Below are 19,015 nucleotides of genomic sequence, written 5' to 3' on the forward strand. Positions count from 1 at the left end.
TGAGTGGAAAAAAGGGACCTTTGGTTGTCACTCTATCATATCAAAAATTTTACAATAAAATGCATTGAGGATTTCTATAATTCTAAAAAGTGAAATGAACTTGTAGACAGCAGTTCGTAGACAGAAGGACAATAAACAAATCTAAGCATTCATTGTGAAGCTGCCAAAAATATACATGGTGCCTGATTGTACTCAGCTCATCAAACAAGTACTTATAATGGAAAATTTCTGTTGGGGATTACAATAATACTTCATTTCTCCTTCTGATAAGCTATAATCTGTATTTAATATGATACCAAAGATTCTTTAAGGAAAAGATTATTCTTCCACTGTTATTTAAATGGTACCTTAAATTCTTCTTTATTCATATTCAAAATCTCAAGAATCACCATGAGGTTAAGCTCAAGTAAAATTAAAATTTGACTATCAAGCTAAAAACCACACACTGAAATTACTCACCCAATTCCATCCTAATTCCTCTCTTCTGTCAACACTGCTTCCTCTGTTTTACCTCCCGTGGTTGTAGGGTCTACTTCCTTCACTTGCATCTTAAAGCAAACTCACCCAGGGAGGCATCTTTAGCCTGCTATGGAAACTGCTTTCGCTGGGTTTCAGTACACATATCCTTTGATTTTGTGTGTAAAAAAAAAATATTTGCCCAAATAGCAATCTAAATTTTCCCTAGCTTTCGGCTAAACAGACTTCTACTTTTTCATAAAAACCTCTATGACATGCCAACAGTTTTGCACTCTACACAGGTCATTTGAATGGAAAGAAATTGCTGTCAGCTCCTAACAGTAAACTGATGATAAACGTACTGTCCCAAGAGATTTCAGAGTATGTACAGATATCGATGTCCTACATCACATATCTAGGTATGACTGAAGTCCATAAGGTCCTACACTGCTCAACCAAGGAAACCTAGAAAAAAGACAATTTAGACTGCTCTGATTTGGATCACAATAGAAGGTCTAGCATTAAAGTGGGGGAAAAATGTAGAGCAAAACTCAAATTCATAAAAGAGACCAGATTTCCTGGTCTGATAGAGACTGGAGGAACCCCCAAGGCTATGACCCTTAGACACCCTTCTAACTTGGAACCGAAGCCACTCCTGCACATACCCTTTCAGCCCAACAATAGACAGGCCTATGAAAGAAACAGTAGCATCCGCGAGGAAAGTGCTCCTTAGAACAATCATCTGTATGAGGCCGAAAGGGCAACATCTGCCCAAAAGCAAAGATGAGAAGGCAGGAAGGGACAGGAAAACCAGATGAATGGAAATGGGGGACTCAGGTTGTTAATGAGGGGAGTGCTGACACATTGCGGGGGTGTTGCAACTAATGTCACGGAGCAATTTGAGCGTGATTTATTCAATGGGAAACTAATTTGCTCTGTAAACGTTCACCTAAAGCACTAGAAAATGTTCAAAAAAAAAAGAGAGACAGACAATTTAGAAATTAACTAGAAGGAAGGAACCATTTATTAAGCTTCCATCAAAAACTGTGCTGAGTTCCTCACGTAGGCATCAAGTATTGTCATATCACAAAAACCTTATTAGGTAGTACTTAACAATTCTGTTTTACAGATAAGGAAAGAGTCGTTTGGAGAGACCAAAAAAACCTGTCTAAAGAGGAGCAGAGACTCAAATCCCAGCCTAACCAACTCCAAACATTGTAGATTTGTCACGAGGCTACACAATTGAATATTTTCAACTGATTATTTTTGTCTTTGACTAATATACAGAACTGTGGATTGGGTTTTTTTAAAAACCCATCTTAGAGGTTTATGAAGTTTACAAGGTTTAAAACCTTACACCTTTACATAGAAAAAAGGAGCCCTGGTGGCACAATGGTTAAGTTGTTGGTTGCTAACAGAAAGGTTGGAGGTTCGAGCCCACCCAGGGGTTCTGTGGTAAAAAAGACCTGGGAATCTGCTCCCATAGAGATTGTAACCGCACCGAACAACAACATAGAAAAGCAGTTATCAGAAACCTATTTGCAATTCTTTTTGAAAATCCATGACCAATCACTCTCAAGGCAAATGGCTCCCTGTGTCCTGGATTACACACAACACTAAAATATCAAAAACAATTTGGCAACGGACAAGAGAGTTACCAAGTTTTTATACTGACAAATCAGGTTATGAAAAAAAAGTACAACTGAGGAGGTCGGAGTATAGGCTAAGGGCTTGTTCTCTGGTCTGTATCTCAGCTCTGCCCCTTCCTTACTAGCTGTATGGCCTCAGATAAGGCACTGCAGACCCACCATGACCCCGAAAGATGACTCTTGTTACTGTGTGCCTTTGAGTTGATTCCAACACATAGCAACCTCACGTGACAGAGTAGAACTGCCCCATAGGGCTTTCTAGGCTGTGTTATTTACAGGAGCACATCACCAGGTCTTTCTCCTGTGGAGCAGTGGGTTGAACCTCCAACCTTTCAGTTAGTGGAGAACTTAACTGTTGTGCCACCAGGGACCCTCGAAAGATGACCAGCACTAGGGTAATCTTACTTTTGATACCTAGCAACAATTCACTCCAAAGATTTGTCTATGTCTTTCCATCAAATTCTATTGCTGGAATAATGGGCAGCCCTTTTTACCTACAAATAAAAGACAACTATTATTTTTTATTATTGTAGATTATGAAGATGAGCAAACCAAGAGATGGACATTAGAACTTTACAAACATGACATTCTAGAAAAAAGAATCATGACTAAGAAGAATTACCAATAGAAGACATGAATCACTCAAATGAAAATCTGTTTACTAAACTTTACAATTCACATGGTAACCATGATTTCTCACACCTTTCTATTTCAACCAGTAGCACTGATATTTCTTTTGCTTCTAGAGAAGTTTTCTTTTTCCTTTTGGGATCCCAAGGAGCAGAAATTACAAGGGTACATCATATGTGAAAGGCAATCAGGAAACCAGGCAGCGAATAATTTTATAGCTGACTGTACTCTAGAGATGATGTAAAGGACTGTTTGCAGAAATAGAAAGTTCCAACTGAAACATCAAGTGGACTACGTGCAGTGACGGCACAGTCACCTGGGATGGGCACAAAGCGAAGAACTCATTTGGTAAATTAGTTGACCGTTCCAGCTTGGTACATGAGGGCAAGTAAAAGCAAAATGGCTCTTGTTTGATTGAAAGTCTGAGGTCCAAAAAAACCCAGGTGATGATGTCAAAGGCAATTACAATAAGCGAACATTGTCCCCATCTGAGTTCCAAAATCAAGATGTGATAGTCCTTGTCGGTGAAAAGCCTCAGTTTAAATGTTGTTGTTGTTAGTTGCCGTCGAGTCAATTCCTAGTCATGGCGACCCCAAGTGTGCAGAGTAGGACTGCACTCCATACGGTTTTCCAGGCTGTGATCTTTCAAAAAAAGCAGATCGCCAGTCCTTACTTCTGAGGAGTTTCTGGGTGGATCTGAACCGCCAACCTTTGGGTTAGTAGTGCACCACTTAACCGTTTGTGCCACTCAGGGACTCCACTTTCTTACAACACAGGAATACAAATGTCTGAAACAGTGCAAAAGTCTACCTTTCGGAATGCATTGGCCTCTGTACTAAAATTTTCCATATTATGTGCCTCATACCAAGTAAACTTCGGTCACAACTGTTCATGAGAATCGTATAATCTTCTTCCTTCCAGTGACCTGAGATGTGTCCCAGGGGCACAGACCCTTGCCAAATGCACTCTTCCTGAGCAGAGCCTGAGACAAAGTCTCCACAGCAAACGTTGCCTGGGAATACATATTCCAGTGGCCCTTACCCCTGTCACTGTTTGTGTAAAAGAAGGGAGTTTGACCGTGGGTTGCTCAGTGAGGCTACAGGCTAAGCCCACTGCTGCTGCTTGGGAGGCCTTACCTCACGGAACCCTCATGACAGCCCTATGATACAGGAACTGATGTTACCTCACAGAGGCTCATCAAGGCCTTTCAATGAGTCAGGTTATGGACCTGTGTTCCTAACTGCTGCCTCCCCATTACTGGTGGTCCTTTCCTTCTCTCCACCATTTGCATCTCTTCCTACTCTCTCTTTTTTCTCTTCTTTCATTATCTTTTCTCCTTCCTCTCTCTTTCTTGACTGGGGATAGAACCTAAGAACTTCACTTAGTTCAGCGTGTAGCCATCAGATCTGCAGAGGCAAGTGGCCAAGTCCAGTCATGCTGAGACCCTATGGCATGCAAAGGGCCATTGCCTTACTATGTTCAGAATCACCGTGAAAACCCTGGTGTTAACGCTGCCTGAATTGGCAGGCTGCAAACTCAATGGGACTGCTTCTCCAGACATCTCCTTTCATTGAGCATTCAAAATCTGAAACAGGCCCTTCTGGTAGTGAAGAGGAATTGGAAACTCCCTACAAACATCCTGATTTCCATCTTCAAAAACAATTCCTAAATCCAAGAAGTGATAGACTCTGATGGCATTATGTTTGTTTGTGAGTATGTATGTGTGTGTGGATCTCTCTTTTTTTTAATGGTTATAAAGCAAATTTTATGTTATATATATCAACAAAGAAATTAACAAACAAATAAAAAAGGAGTGCAATCAAAACAGTTGGCGGTGGTGGAATTTTTTGCAAATTTTTTACTTGAAGACGATAATCAGTGTCACTGAATTGTACATGTAGGAACTGTTGAGATGGCGTTATATTTTCTTATGTATATTTTCATCCCACACCCAGTAAAAATCAAATAGTTGAGTTAGTTTTGTGCAGTGTTTCCACTGTTCTGGGAAAAACAAAATACACGTGCATATCAAGAGCTACAAAATACCAAGTATAATTCCAGTGATTCTGCACGTGAATTAAATGCTCTTACATTGCTTTTAGAAGTGGCATTGTACCATATGAAGATGAAAGGTAAAACCCATGCTAATAATTTAAAATATTTATTTCCATCACTTAGAAAATAACAAACAAAATCAAATGAAAATATTAAATAACAAAAAACAGCATCGACAAGTTGAGACAGAGAAATCATGGAAGAAAAAGCTTTAAAGCTTAGTACCTTTTAATGGCACTAGTTTGTGGATCTCTTCTTTAATTAACATCACGATATAAAAAAAATCCCATCGCCATCGAGTCGATTCCGACTCATAGTGACCCTACAGGACAGAGTAGAACTACCCCATAGGGTTTCCAAGGAATGCCTCATGGACTTAAACTACTTATCTTTTGGTTTGCAGCCGTAATTTTAACCACTACACCACCAGGGTTTCCACATCATGACATAGCCAAAATGAATTCCTAGATTCTCAGACATTGTTCCTCACTTCTGAGGAAGAGACGTGGGCACCACTCTCAATGGGATGTTTTACAAAAATATACTTCTCATAGAGAAAGGGAGTCATTCCCGAGTCCTCTGGGGCCACAGGTATTCCTTTGGCTTCTGACAGCCACCCTTTCCCGACTTCCATCCTAACCTCACTTCTTAAAAGTGCTATATGGCATATGATCATTTTCCTAAGTGAATGTCACATAATTTGTCTGGCAGACCTTGACTCTAACCCGCCTTGAGATAACTGGGTCCGGGCTGGGTGAAGCACATCAAAGACAGTGAGCTGTCCCATGCATCCCTGATCAGTGGTGGGAGATCCTGAAGGGATTCTTTTTTTTTTTTTTGCTGAACAGCTTTATTGTGATACACTTCACATGGCATAAAATTCGCTCATTTAAAGTGTACAATTCAATGACTTTTAGTATGTTCACAAAGTTGTGCATTCGTCACAACAATTTTAGAAAATTTTTATTACCTCAAAATGAAACCTTGCACCTTTTAGATGTCGACAACCCCTTTCCTGAAAAAAAATTTTTTTTTTTACCTCAAAAACATGTGTATCAATTGGGCTGGGGCATGATTCCCAGGACTGGGTGATTTTCCTACATGTTGTAAATCCTGACTCTATGATGTTAATGAGGGAGGATGGGCAGCAGTTGTGTTAGTGAGGCAGGACTCAGCCTACAAGGCTGGATTGTATCTTGAGGCAATCTCTGAGATATAAAAGAGAGAAGCCAGCAGAGAGACAGGGGAACCTCATACCACCAAGAAAGCCGCACCAGGAGCAGAGCGCATCCTTTGGACCCGGGGTCCTTGCACCTGAGAAGCTCCTCCACCAGGTGAAGATTAAGGACAAGGTTTTTCCTCCAGAGCCGACAGAGAGAGACAGACAGACAGACAAAAAGATAGAGAGAAAGACTTCCCCTGAAGCTGACGCCCTGAATTTGGACTTTTAGCCTACTTTTCTGTGAGGAAGTTTCTTTGTTAAAGCAATCCACTTGTGGTATTTCTGGTGTAGCACCACTAGATGACTGAGACACTCCCCTCCCCAATCTCTCCCATCCCACCTCCAACCTAAACAACGACTAATCTATTTTTTGTCTCTATTTTTTTTTTTTATAGATTTGCCTTTTCTGTAAGTTTCCTACAAATGAATTCAATGCATATAATTGAGCCAGACATGACCCCGGGTATTGGCCTGAAGTCGCCCCCATGTGGTTTACTTCTTCACAGCAGGCTAAGACCTCTAGCTCAAAGCTCACAGGCACCAAACTTAAATTCTCACACATACCATTGCTTTAAATATAGTCCAAATAAACACATTATCAGCCATTTAGGGCCTACCTACTTCACATACTCTGTGAAATTACGTTCAATATCTTCTTACCACAGATAACACAAAGCCTGTCTCGATTTGGCCTGACTATGACTTGATACTTATGAATGGAGAACAAGATCCAGGTAGATGTTGTTAGACGCGGTGGAGTTGGCTCTGACTCATGGTGACCCTCTATACAACAGGATAGAACAAGATAGTTTCATTAAAGAGAGAGAGAGAGAGACAGAACAAGAGCAGAGTGGGGGATAGGAAAATGAAGAGGCTGCGGTGGGGACGATGGCAACTCTGCCCAGGCCTCTAGCACAGGCCCAACGCAAGGCCCCACATGAGCTTTTGTAGGGCGCCTGCAGCGCGGAGGGAGCAAAGTAAAGGTCGCAAGCACCACCATATAGACCAGAGGGCCCCGTGCAGTGTAAGCATTCTTGGATGAACGAAGGTATGCGCAGGGTTTTACACTTGCAGCCTGACATAGATTCATTATTGAAATCTGGGCTCCTTGGAGTTTCTCAAGGGGCGCGTAGAGCCTCTGGCGGGTGCTTCTGAACTCCCACGTTCCTGCTCCGCGCGCCCCAGGGAGCATGGCGGCTCTGCTTTCACCGTCGCTTTGGCTTCCCAGATAATGGTTTCATCTGAATCACTAGCCCAATTACCGGACCTTGGGGGCGAACCGAACAGAACCAGAGAGTCCCCTCCATGAATTACCAACTTCCCGGAGAGGAGAGTCGTGCTCAGAGCTCCCAGGCAGGACGGATACATTCCCTTCAGTGTGTGCGGGCTGGTGTGATTCAACGCCTGGGCGGAGAGACGCTCCTGGACTTAGTAAGAGATCTTCCCGTCACGCCCGCCCTCATAGGCTTGCACGACCCAGTCCACCCCCTTCCATCCGGCAGGCAGCACCGCACAGGTCGGAAGTACTTCCCTAAGCTGCAAGTTGGAGCCCTTATTCTGCCCACACGCGCTGCCCCACCAACTCCCTTTTCGTACACCCACCCACTGCCGTCGAGTCTATTCAGACTCATAGTGATCCTATAGGACAGAGTAGAACTGCACCATAGAGTTTCCAAGGTAGTAAATCTTTAAGGTAGGAGACTGCCACATGGTTCTCCCGTGGAGCGGCTACTGGGTTCGAACAGCCAACCTTTCAGTCAGAGCCAAGCGATTTAACCACTGCGCCCCCACGGCTCCATTTTCGTACGCACTTTCATCTTTTATGGGCATACCCTGGCATTGACCGCTCCCTAGCAAGTCCCTCCAGCAGCAACTATAAGTAAGGAAGATTGTCACTAGTGGGCATCTAACCCAAGCATCTGTGCGTCTAACCTGCTGCAGGCACGCTGCAACCGGACTGGCTCCAGGAAGAGCAGCGCACGGGCCACAGGCCCCGCCCCGGGTCAAGCCCCAGCGCAGAGTCTGAGGGGACCCACTGCCTCTTGGACAGGGCTCGCGCCAGGGACCCGCCGCCCTCGTGCAGCCACTAGGGCACTGGCTGCAGCAGCCTGAGAGTCGACGCGCTCCAGGACGAACTGCATGGTCGGTGGCCTGGAAGGGGACAGGGGCTTCAGGGAACTCCAGGAGTCGAACTCACCCTGGAGAGGCTAGTGGACGCGATGCTGCAGGCCGCTCCGGTTGTGTTCGGGTCATGGCCCCTCGCCTCATCCGCCCATGCACCCTGGGCTTCACCACCCTCACCTTTCTTGTTGGCTTTCCTCCTTTGCAGGGCGAAACCTGCCGTGGTCTTGGTGACTAGGTGGAGGAGACGCCGAGGAGGAGAGACCATCGGAACTGAAGTATGGAGTAGAAGGAGCAGGGTGCAGAGGAGAAGGAGGTCAAAGTCATGTTGGCGCCTCAGCCCCAGAACCCCGGGGACCATGAGAATCAGGACAGCAGCGGAGTCCAGGAGCCTGGGAGTAGCAGCGGGAGGCACCGACTCCCCTGGCCGCTGAGGGTCCATTGCCCGGGGACAGGCAGCATGGCCTCCACCGCGACAGTTTCCCCGGGTTGCAACTGCAGGAGCTGGAGTGCTTTTTCTAACGGACTCAGTACCCAGACGGTTATCCAGTGGTAAGCGGTTTGTTCTGGACCCGTCAGTTCTGGCGGCTTGGATTCATTCTAGGCGCCTTGGGCTAATGCAGGGCCCCTTCCTTCCCCTCTGAGCCAAAAGCCAGCTAAGGGGCTCAAGGCCTCCAAGATCCACCCGCCCCAGGGCTCCAGGATGGGGGCAACAAGGCCTCCAAGATCCACCCGCCCCAGGGCTCCAGGATGGGGGCAATAAAAAAAAAAAAAGAAATCCAAGTATTTTTATGCAGTATTTGATGCAATGGTTAAGCACTTGGCTGGTAACCTAAAGGTTGGCGGCTGGAAGCTATCTAACTGCTCCGCAGAAGAAAGACCTGGCGATCTGCTCCTGTAAATATTACAGCCTAGAAAACCCTATTGGGCAGTTATACTCTGTCACGCCGGATCACTGAGTTGGAATTGACTCCACAGCACCCAACAACATTTAAATAAATTAAGTAGGGGAACTCTGGCGACATGTTTTTGTAAATAACTTTTTTTGGAACCAGGGCTGGGAGCAGGGTGTAGAGAGTGAGGTACGGTGGTGCAAATGTAGGGTCGGATCCTGCCTATATTCTAAATTGTGATAAGTTGTTCATCACGGAGTATCTAAAAATTTATTTTGATATTTTAAATGTTGCATTAAAAGATTTATCTTGATTACTGATTCTCGTGCACCACATTAAATTTTGCAGGAAGAAAAATCGTCCCTAAAGCAAGCCTTGAGATGGGTATTACAAAAAAGTGTACTGGGGGTGGGCAGGACTGGTGGTTGAGGAGAGAAAAATTTTAAAATACACATGAAATGTGCATCTGTGTATTTCATTTTCTCCACAGCTCCAAATACTGAACATTTGCAATTTTCTCTCCTCAGAAATGAGCTTGCAAGACACGTGAAAGTGACTGACGTCAGAACGCAGGCCAAAGCCAAATCTGCTGCGGATTCTGACTCAGTGACTCTGTATGACAGAGTAGAACTGCCCCATAGGGTTTCCAAGGCGGTAACCTTTATGGAAGCTGACTGCCACATCTTTCTCTTGCGGAGCAGCTGGTGGGTTCACATCTCCGACCTCTCTCGGTTAGCAGTGAGCACTTAACCACTGCACCACCAGGGATCCTTAGAGTGCAGGTCGGCAAGCCTTAGAAAAGCCATTTGGCAGGGCAGCCATTCTAACACGTGCTTCGGGACTTGGACATTAACAAGATTGTGCTTTTGTTGCATTTTCCATGCTTGGCAAATATGTTTTGAACTTTGGAGGCTTTGGGGATGCGAAATGGGATCAGTAAGCTCCAGCTTATGGAAATTACCCATTGCCAGAGGGAACATGATTTCCTAAAGCAAAAAAAAATCCAACCACTTTTCCTATGATACACGCACTGAAAAAAAAAAAAGAAAAGAAAAAACCCTTCCATCGAGGCAATTTCAACTCATAGCAAGCCTATAGTACAGGGTAGAACTGTCCCCATAGGGTTTCCAAGGAGCTCCTGGTGGATACGAACTGCTGACGTTTTGGTTAGCTGCCAAGGTCTTCACCACTATACCACCAGGGCTCCATATACATGCATATATCTAATAACTAAAGTTCAACTCCTTGTAACACTGGTATCCTTTGGGGAGGATATTTAAACTAAGCAAAACAAACAAAAAGTAACCAGTCACCATAGAGTGTGTTTGGACTCATGGTGACCCAAAACGTTTCAGAGTAGAATTGCCCCCATGGTGACTCTATGTGTTTCAGAGTAGAACTGTGCTCCATAGGGTTTTCAATGGTTGTTATCTTTTGGAAGTACATTACCAGGCCTTTCTTCTGAGGCACCTGTGGGTGGATTCGAATCACCAACCTTTTGGTTAGTAGTCAAGCACTTAACCATCTCCTTAATCATTTGTGCAATCCAGGAAGTGCTAGGGACGATATTAGCCCTCCCTAAAGGAATATTTGTGTCTTCTGTGTAGAGTAACATTGGGGCTCAATCTGACACGGAAGTATTCAAATTAATGCACTCGGAAGCTGGGTTATAAGAGGGTTCGACTATACTAAAATATATAAAACCCAGCATAAGTTCTGAGATAAAATGAGTGACTTTATAAATATTTAGGCATTGGAGTGAGGGGGTAATTTACTCCCTGTCTGTCTGGCTGGCTGGCTATCTCTCTATCTAAAACTAATGTATGTTCACTTATACTGAGATTGATGGGGAAAGATGGTTAAAAGCCCAAATGCCTGGTCCTCCTGCTGTTGTTTTTAAGTGTTTGGTAAAGTGGTGTAGAGTAGAAAAAAAAACCCAAAAAACAGAAGTTTTTTGGGTTTTTTTTTTTAAGTGTTTGGTAAAGTGGTGCAGAGCAGCAGAGAAGCCCTAAATTTAAATTTCTGGAATAGGTTGATGTGTCAGCCTGAAAACATTGCTAAAATAGTCACATTATGATGGAGATGGGGGAAGGTTTACAAGCTTTGGAGACTTGTATAAAAAAGAAACAAAAGAACTATTTTTAATACGGTCCCAGTGACCTATGAAGGGTGCAAAGGCTAGAGAATTCTATACAGAAAGATACTCCTCACACATACTGCCCAAACTCAACTTCATGCAACTACCAAAAGCATTGCTGACGTCTAAGGAATTTCTTCTTCCTTTTGCTGGTGTATTTATACATATACATATAATCATAAAGAGACGATTCAGGGGAAATTCTGACTTGTATTAATTTGAAATACTTTTTCCTTTGCTTAGGCACTGATGACCAATTTGTAGCTCATGGGGTCAAAAAGTAACTACCTGAGACTGTAGAAAACCTTCAGTTTGCCCAAAACAAAAACATCAGAATGAGCTTCTTCACTCTGCTCCAGAGTACATGTGAGTGAGTGTGTGTGTGTGTGTGCGTGTGTGTGTGAGTGCAGCAATGGAGACAGGCTGCAGACCTGGTGGGGCTGGTGTCCAGAAAAGCAGCCCAACAAAGCAGGCCACTGAGCGCTGGCATCTTAAGGCCCCAGGCTGGGCTAACAGTCAGGCCTGGCCTCGGGTCGGGAGGACAGACCTGCACTTTGTCAGGCAGGCAAAGCAAGCTCAGAGCAAAAGACTTAAGGTTTGACGAGTCGCTTTTCTCCTTCCCTGGGTTGACACAGTGCTTGCTTAATGGAGTTTTGAAGGGAAAATGAGGCACAGGAAAAGAAAATAATGAAAAGACAAAATGTTCTCATCTATTCCCAAACTCTACTGCATGCATTTCTGCAAGAAACTTTTAAGAAATGCCTTTTACCTTGCTTAAATTTTTTTTTTTTTTGCAAATATTAGACCTATTTTATGTCCCCAGCATTGCAAATACGGACGTAGTATTGGCCCATATAACAGCCTGCTATGGCCTTTATGTTTAGGGAGGTTTGACCAATGATATATTTGAATCCCCTCATAATGAGCTCTGTTAAACTGGCCTTCTTCAGACTATATATTCATGCAACAGAAGGACCCCACATCCTGACATGGGAGAGTGGAAGCCGGATATCAGGCACAGAGAAGAGGCAACGTGTGTCGTGGTTTTCAGTTTGGCAGCTTCCAAGGGATTAAATACAATGTAAGCCCCATTAACTAGGACAGTGAGGGGACAGTGAAGTCTAGTTGGCAAGGGTTTTTCTTTTATAGTTGCCAGGCATTTAGGGAGGAGCCTTTTTGTGACTCACCCCTACGTTATTGTTGGCCATGTTCTAAATTGCCTGTTCCACTTTCCTGCTTTAGGAATTGATCATGGGGTTGGGATTTCCTGATTGAGGAGTGGGGCTGGCAGAGGGCCTATGACTTTATAAATATTTAGGCATTAGAGTGAGGGGGTAATTTACTCCTTGTCTGTCTGTCTGGCTATCTCTCTGTCTAAAACTAATTCATGTTCACTTAGATTGATGGGGAAAGATGGTTAAAAGCCCAAGTGCCTGGTCCTTCTTCTGTTGTTTTTAAGTGTTTGGTAAAGTAGTATAGAGAAGGGAAGCCCTAAATTTAAATTTCTTCTCCAGGATCCTGAAACTATAGCTGGAACAGAGTGAGCTGACAGGGTCCTGAGCCCAGGAACATTTGCAGGGTGGGGCAGGTTGGAGCATGCAGAATTGACGCAGTGACAGTAGTATGACTCTTGCCCCCAAACTCTTAGCTGAGCAGAGATAGAAAGTTTTAATGAATTTAGAGCTAATTAAGGGTAAACTTTCCATAGCATTAAGGGCTAAAATATCAAGGCAAGGCAGCGTCCAGGGCTTCAGCAACTCTTCTGTCTCAGCAAGACAAATCACAAACCCCTTTGGCCCCCATGATCGAGCCACCCTTTCTGTACCATCTTTTTAACTCGCAAGAAGTTTCAGAGGATGAATGACCCCTTAGTCAGCCTTGAACGAAATTTTCTGTCTAAAAATCCAACATGTTCCTATTGATTAGTTACTTCAGGCTGAAACTGGGCTTTTCATATAGGAGTCATTCCCCTCAGGATGGATTGTAAATGGGGCCCACTTTTAACCACGCTAAGCTCTCCCACCACCAGCGTGGCACTGTCTCTAATGTGGAAGGGGCTGAAGCAGCTGGAGAGCTGATGGTCAGCTGTCAGGATAGAGACATCTCTTTATGTTGTCACCAGGCATAGCATTAACAGTAGTTCAATTCGTCAGCTAGACCTGCATCTAAGAGTGGGCAAAAACCATTAAGGAATACTAAATCGAGAGAGACGAAGTAATAAACCTAGTCCAGAGAATGGCGCACAGTAGATGCTCACTAAGGGTGAGCTGAAGGGAGAGGTGTGGTGTTAACTTCCTGAAGATACTTTCTCAATAAGGACGTAACTTCTCCAGGTGTGGCTTAAAATCTCATTCACATGTAGAGTTGCATGTTGTGGTTTTTCTAATATGACATTCACTGTTCAGTATACTAAACCCATCCCTTTCTTCTCTTTGATTGAAGATTTGGTTTAAGAATAGGAGGGCCAGATGGAGAAGAAATCAGAGGGCATTACTGCTCAGACACGTGCTCCATGCTTGCCTGGGACAGCCTGTCGCCACAGCCATGAACGGGTACAACAATGCTGTCTTTGTTCCGGAGCCAGATTGGAGATGGTCTTTTCTGGTGCCACCACCTCCCATGCCGCCCGTGCCCCCTCCGCCGTTGCCTAATGCACCCTTGCACCGTCCACCTGTACCTCCCTATGACCCGGCCTCGTTTGGGCTGGTATGGGCCCCTGCCTATTGGTATCCTTTTGGAGTCCCCAGTTTCTAAGGTTTGGTCTCCCTGAGAGTTTGTTCAAAGTGTTTTTTGACTAGGTTCAAATGTCCTTAGCACATCATCAAGAGCCGTTCACTAGATTCCTGTTAAAAGTTTAAATCAACAACGTCAGTGGCCCATGATTTCAGGGTATGTTATTATATTTCCAATAAAGTTCTGAATTCTCTGTATGTTTGTGTTTTGTGTACCCAATGGGATTAGGAGAGTATGGAGAGAAATTACCAGAGAAATGCCATTCAAACAATGATGAGGAGGCCTCCTTTCAGAAGGTGACATCCCTGAGGCACCGTCATCAGGACCTTCACACCACAGAAGTATTCTAAGTGCCCATGGTGGTTGACACTGACCCAATATTCACCATCTCCTTCCCAGCTCTTGGTCCTCAGCACACCCTAACCTATCAACACGGCCAGATTACCCAATATGCAAGGTACCCACCACGAGCTTACTCATATTTTTTTTACTAATCTGTAGTGCACAATATCACCTGTTTTTCACTACATCTTTGATCTTTCACATCACGGGGAATTGTGCACTACAGATGAGCAAGTAAACACAATCAGACCCATGCATGCTTGCTTACTGTAAGTCGGTGTGTACCTTGACCCTGTCACTCTACCCTTCATGTTAGGACCACCTATGTGTTCGGGATGGTGTGGACATAAGTTCCTAGTTTACAAAGAGTGTGGTTGAAGGCAAGGCCGAGCTACTTGTGGACGAGCTCATGCGCAGCCCTGGTATCTAAGGGAAAATTCCGAAGAGTTTATTCGCAAGGCTTAATGGGAAGGTGGCAACTGAACAGAGCCCCGGTGGTGCAGTGGTTAAAGCGTCCGGTTGCTAACCTAGAGGTCAGTGGTTTGGACCCATTACGGTGTTCGAGGGAGAGAGACGTGACAATCTGCTGTAAAGATTACAGCCTCGGAAATCCTACAGGGCAGTTCTACTCTGTCCTATAGGGTCGACTAGGATTGGAATCGACTTTGTGGCATTAGATTTGGTTTTGGTGTTTGACAGCTGAACATTCATCCAGTCCTCTACAAATTCTGTTCACTGACCTCCCTTTTTGTGGAGGAGACAGGGAAAGGAAGCATTCTGGCCCAAAGGCACTGCTGCTTCAAGGAAACAAGGCAGGGTGCGGGGGTTGGGGGGTCCATCAATGCCAGAAAGAGGTTCTTTCCTTTTCTTCCCCCTCCCAGTTCAGGAGAGCACATATTGTACCTTCCCCGGCTCACAAGAGGACAATCACACCTTGCAATGTATTTTGTCACCTCAATATCCTTGAGTGAACCAGGGTTCCTGCTGATAAAACACTACAAGCACAGTTTTTCGTTTCTTGCTGCTCCAAGTGACATGAAGGGCATGGGGCCCTGAACGATGTTCCTGAATCATCACACTTTGAAAAGAAACAGTTTGAACTTTGCTTTCATCATGTTGCTTTCTTCATGTGAAACTGCCAGCGTACAGAAACAAAACTGGGGGTTGGGGGATGGCACAAAGTAGGCCAAGCACCATTTATTTTGTTTGTTTAATTATTCATTGTGATTTAGGTGAAAGTTTACATAGCAAATTCGTTTTTCATTAACCAGTTAATACACAAATTGTTTTGTGACATTGGCTTCCAATCTCGCCACGTGTCAACACTCTCCCCTTCTCTACGCTGGGTTCCCTGTTTCCATTTGTACAGTTTTCCTGACCCTTCCTGCCTTCTCATCTTTGCTTTTGGGCTGGGGTGCCCATTAGTGTCGTATACATGATTGAACTGTGAAGCACATCCCTCATGTGTATTGTTGTAAACGAAGAGGGTTCTTGGCCTGTCTTATTAGCCGGAGGAAATAAAGCTGTCGCCACACCACCAGTTGCAAGGGAAAGAGAAAGTAGAAATTTATTGTTTGCGCAAACAAGGAGCAGGTCGGACCTAGCAGCCCAAAAGCCAGGCTCTCACCACCTTAGGGGATCTTGGCGCTGTTAAGCCCTCCAGTCACTAGGGGGCGGAGTTGGCGCCCCAAATCCAACACCCCAATCTGTCCCATGTCCATATTTGGAAATAGAGATGCTGAGTCATTTGCAAAAGAGGGTAACTTTTCCATTGCAAATAAGCTCCCCTGCAGCTGTGTGCTGGAGAACAACTTCCTCTCTGTGGAAGTTGGGCTTCAGAGTCAAGTTCGCAGGCAGGGCTCTTCAGTCCTCCACAAGCTGAGATTTTTGGTCTGCGCATGCCTGGGATATTGCTCTGCGCATGCGCGGCACGTCGGCGCCAAATTCAAACCGCGGTTAGGGACCACAGCGCGGTCCCACCAAGCTGCAGATAGAAACCAGAGCTTGGGGGGCTGGTGGCGGAGGGGGCAAGGGGACTGCGGTGCAGCAGGTAAGGCTCGGGGGTGGCGGCTTCATTGTTGGCCCTATCATCCGTCCAAAAATAAAATCCGTTGTCATAGAGTGGATTCCGACTTATAGTGACCCTAGAGGACAGAGTAGAACTGCCTGTTAGACTAAGATGTCTAATCTTTGGCTAAAGCGTGAACCTCAGGATTGGCTTCAGTACTAACTTAATAGGGTTTCTGGGGACCATTCTCTCAAGGTGTCTCCAGTCTGTATCAGACCAGCAAGCCTGGTTTTTTGTTTTGTTTTGGTGAATTTGAATTTTGTTCTACATTCTTCTCCCGGTCTGTCCGGGACCCTCTATTGTGATCCCTGCCAGAGCAGTCGGTGGTGGTAACCGGCACCGTCTAGTTGTTCTGGGCTCAGTGTGGTGGAGGTTGTGGTAGTTGCGGTCTATTAGTCCTTTGAACTAATCTTTCCTTTGTGTCTTTGGTCTTCTTCATTTTCCATTGCTCCAGCCGGGATGGGACCAGTAGATGTACCCTAGGTGGCTGCTTGCAGGCTTTTAAGACCCCAGACGCTACTCACCATAGTTGGATGTAGAGCGTTTTCTTTATAGACTATGCTATGCCAATTGAGCTAGAGGTCCACTGAGACCATGGTTACCAGCCCTCAGTCCAGTAGCTGGGTCACTCAGGGCGTTTGGATGTGTCGGTGAACTTTCTACGATTTTCCCTTGTCAAATCATGCTGACTTTTCTCAACCTACTTTTCTAAGTTTATTATGTAGAATCTTTGCTTTTGAGCAATATGAGGCTTCTCAAGTTTATTTTTATATCAAAAGCATTTAATTATGAACATCATGGTCATACTATGAAGTAAAGCTTCAGACAAGTTTCCCCTTCTAGGGGTTAATCAAAGACCAGTTGCATAGCTCTAATAGCTCTGACATGTTCGTAGGAACCCTGGTGGCATAGTGGTTAACAGCTTGGCTGCTAACCCAAAGGTTGGCAGTTCAAATCCACCATCCGCTCCTTGGAAGCCCTATGGGGCAGTTCTACCCTGTCCTGTACGGTCCCTATTAGTCAGAACCAACTAGATGGTACCTAACAACAACAAAAACAATGTGCTCCTAATGTAAAGGGAAGCTCTGTTTTCTTGGGAGAGCATGTATTTTTTTCCCCGTTAGCAGCTTCATTCTATTCTCCTCTTCTCTTTTCTAACTCGTGTGTGTCAAATGTCATTAAAGCTTTTGCATATAATGTAGGGCTTCTGCAAACCGAAGGAGGTTGTGGCCACCCTAGAAGCACCAGGCCCTGGCAGGAGTGAGGAACATTCAGGAAGGAACCCATACACCCATGCAGGCCTGTTAGCTCTGTGGTTGAGTCTTTTAACTCTTCTTTGCTGAGGTTTTTTTTTTTTCTTCTCCTTCCATTGTATTGTGGTTTTTAAAAATTGTTTAGTCCCAGCGGCCAGCACACATTCTGTCTGGAAATTAGTGGCTTCTGCTTGTTATATTTTGTACCACTTTATCCACTCCTGCCCACCCATTTTTGTCCTACCTTCATACCTAAAATCCTGGGGTGTTGTAGATGCTCAGAAAAGGTTAAAGAAAGAAAAAAAGAGGGGGAGGTGCAGAAGGTTGAAATCGCTCTCCCATTATCCCTCCCTGTGCTAGTGATCTGATTCATAAAATTGTACACCATCCAGAATCTTTTTCAAACATCCGTGTTTCCCTTATGCCCCAGAAAAGGAGATTTCCCACAATCTCTTGGCTTTAGTTTTCACATAAGTTACGTCTTAGGATAAAAGGCCCAAAGGCCATTTAGCTGCTTGTGACTGGATTTAGAATTTCCAAAACAAACCTCTTGTGCCTTGCACAACTAAAATCGGTAGAAGTAGACCTAGAATGTTCTTTCCCTTAAAAACCATACAAAATAAATAGAAACTGACTTCGATCCACATATGGTTGGAGTAGCGTTTTATGGAATTAGATTAGCAGGTTGGTTAGGGAAGACATTGTAATTTACTTTTCCTGGGGCATATTGATGGAGATAGTGCTGTTAGAACCACCTCCTCACCTTTTTGACAAGTAAAGGGGTTTTATGAAACTATCTCTTGTGGTCAAGAAACATTTTTCTGAAGTTCAGCAGTTCTCTCAGTCTCCTTTGTTTTCTTCCATTAAATTGAAGTAACATTTAAATTTAATACTCTTTATATTTAAAACCATACGTAGTATGATTCTGGTCTTATTAAATTCTCTCTCTGTGTGCATGTAGTACCAGAGGTATCTGTGAGGATGCTCACCAATGTCAACCATTTATTTCTTGGTCATGAGATGTAGGGAGATTTGTTCTTTCTGTTTTGGATTTTTACGAATTGCTCGAATTTTTATATGGCAAATTATCTTTTTCTGCCTACAATAAAATGTTACCTAAAAAAACCTATGCACAGAGATTTGAAATACATAAAAAATCAAATTTTTAATTTGTTGATTTTGAAGAATGGGAAATAAACGTGCATTGCCAGATAAAATACAGGACCCCCCCCCAAAAAAAACATTGCCATCGAATCAATTACAACTCATAGAGACCCTGTAGGACAGAGTAGAGCTGACCCATAGAGTTTCCAAGGAGTGCCTAGTGGATTCAAACTGCCGAACTTTTGGTTTGCAGCCATAGCTCTTAATCACCATCCACCAGGGTTTCCACAGGACCCCAGTTATACTTAAATTGCAGATAAGCAATGAATTATGTTTTTAGTGTAAATAAGTC

The 19,015-nt window shown here is 44.2% G+C and overlaps 1 protein-coding gene across 1 annotated transcript in view; it reads left to right on the forward strand.

The window, feature by feature from the left end:
* The first annotated feature begins 13,707 nt into the window (after positions 1–13,707).
* LOC126068677 (uncharacterized) overlaps positions 13,708–19,015 on the forward strand; it is a 33,758-nt gene continuing 28,450 nt past the window's right edge. The window contains exons 1-2 of the mRNA XM_049871424.1: positions 13,708–13,889; positions 16,032–16,288. Coding sequence (XP_049727381.1) covers positions 13,708–13,889; positions 16,032–16,288 — 439 coding nt within the window. The remainder of the gene's footprint in view (positions 13,890–16,031; positions 16,289–19,015) is intronic.

Source organism: Elephas maximus, chromosome X, assembly GCF_024166365.1.
Source record: "Elephas maximus indicus isolate mEleMax1 chromosome X, mEleMax1 primary haplotype, whole genome shotgun sequence".
In the NCBI taxonomy this organism is placed as follows: domain Eukaryota; kingdom Metazoa; phylum Chordata; class Mammalia; order Proboscidea; family Elephantidae; genus Elephas; species Elephas maximus.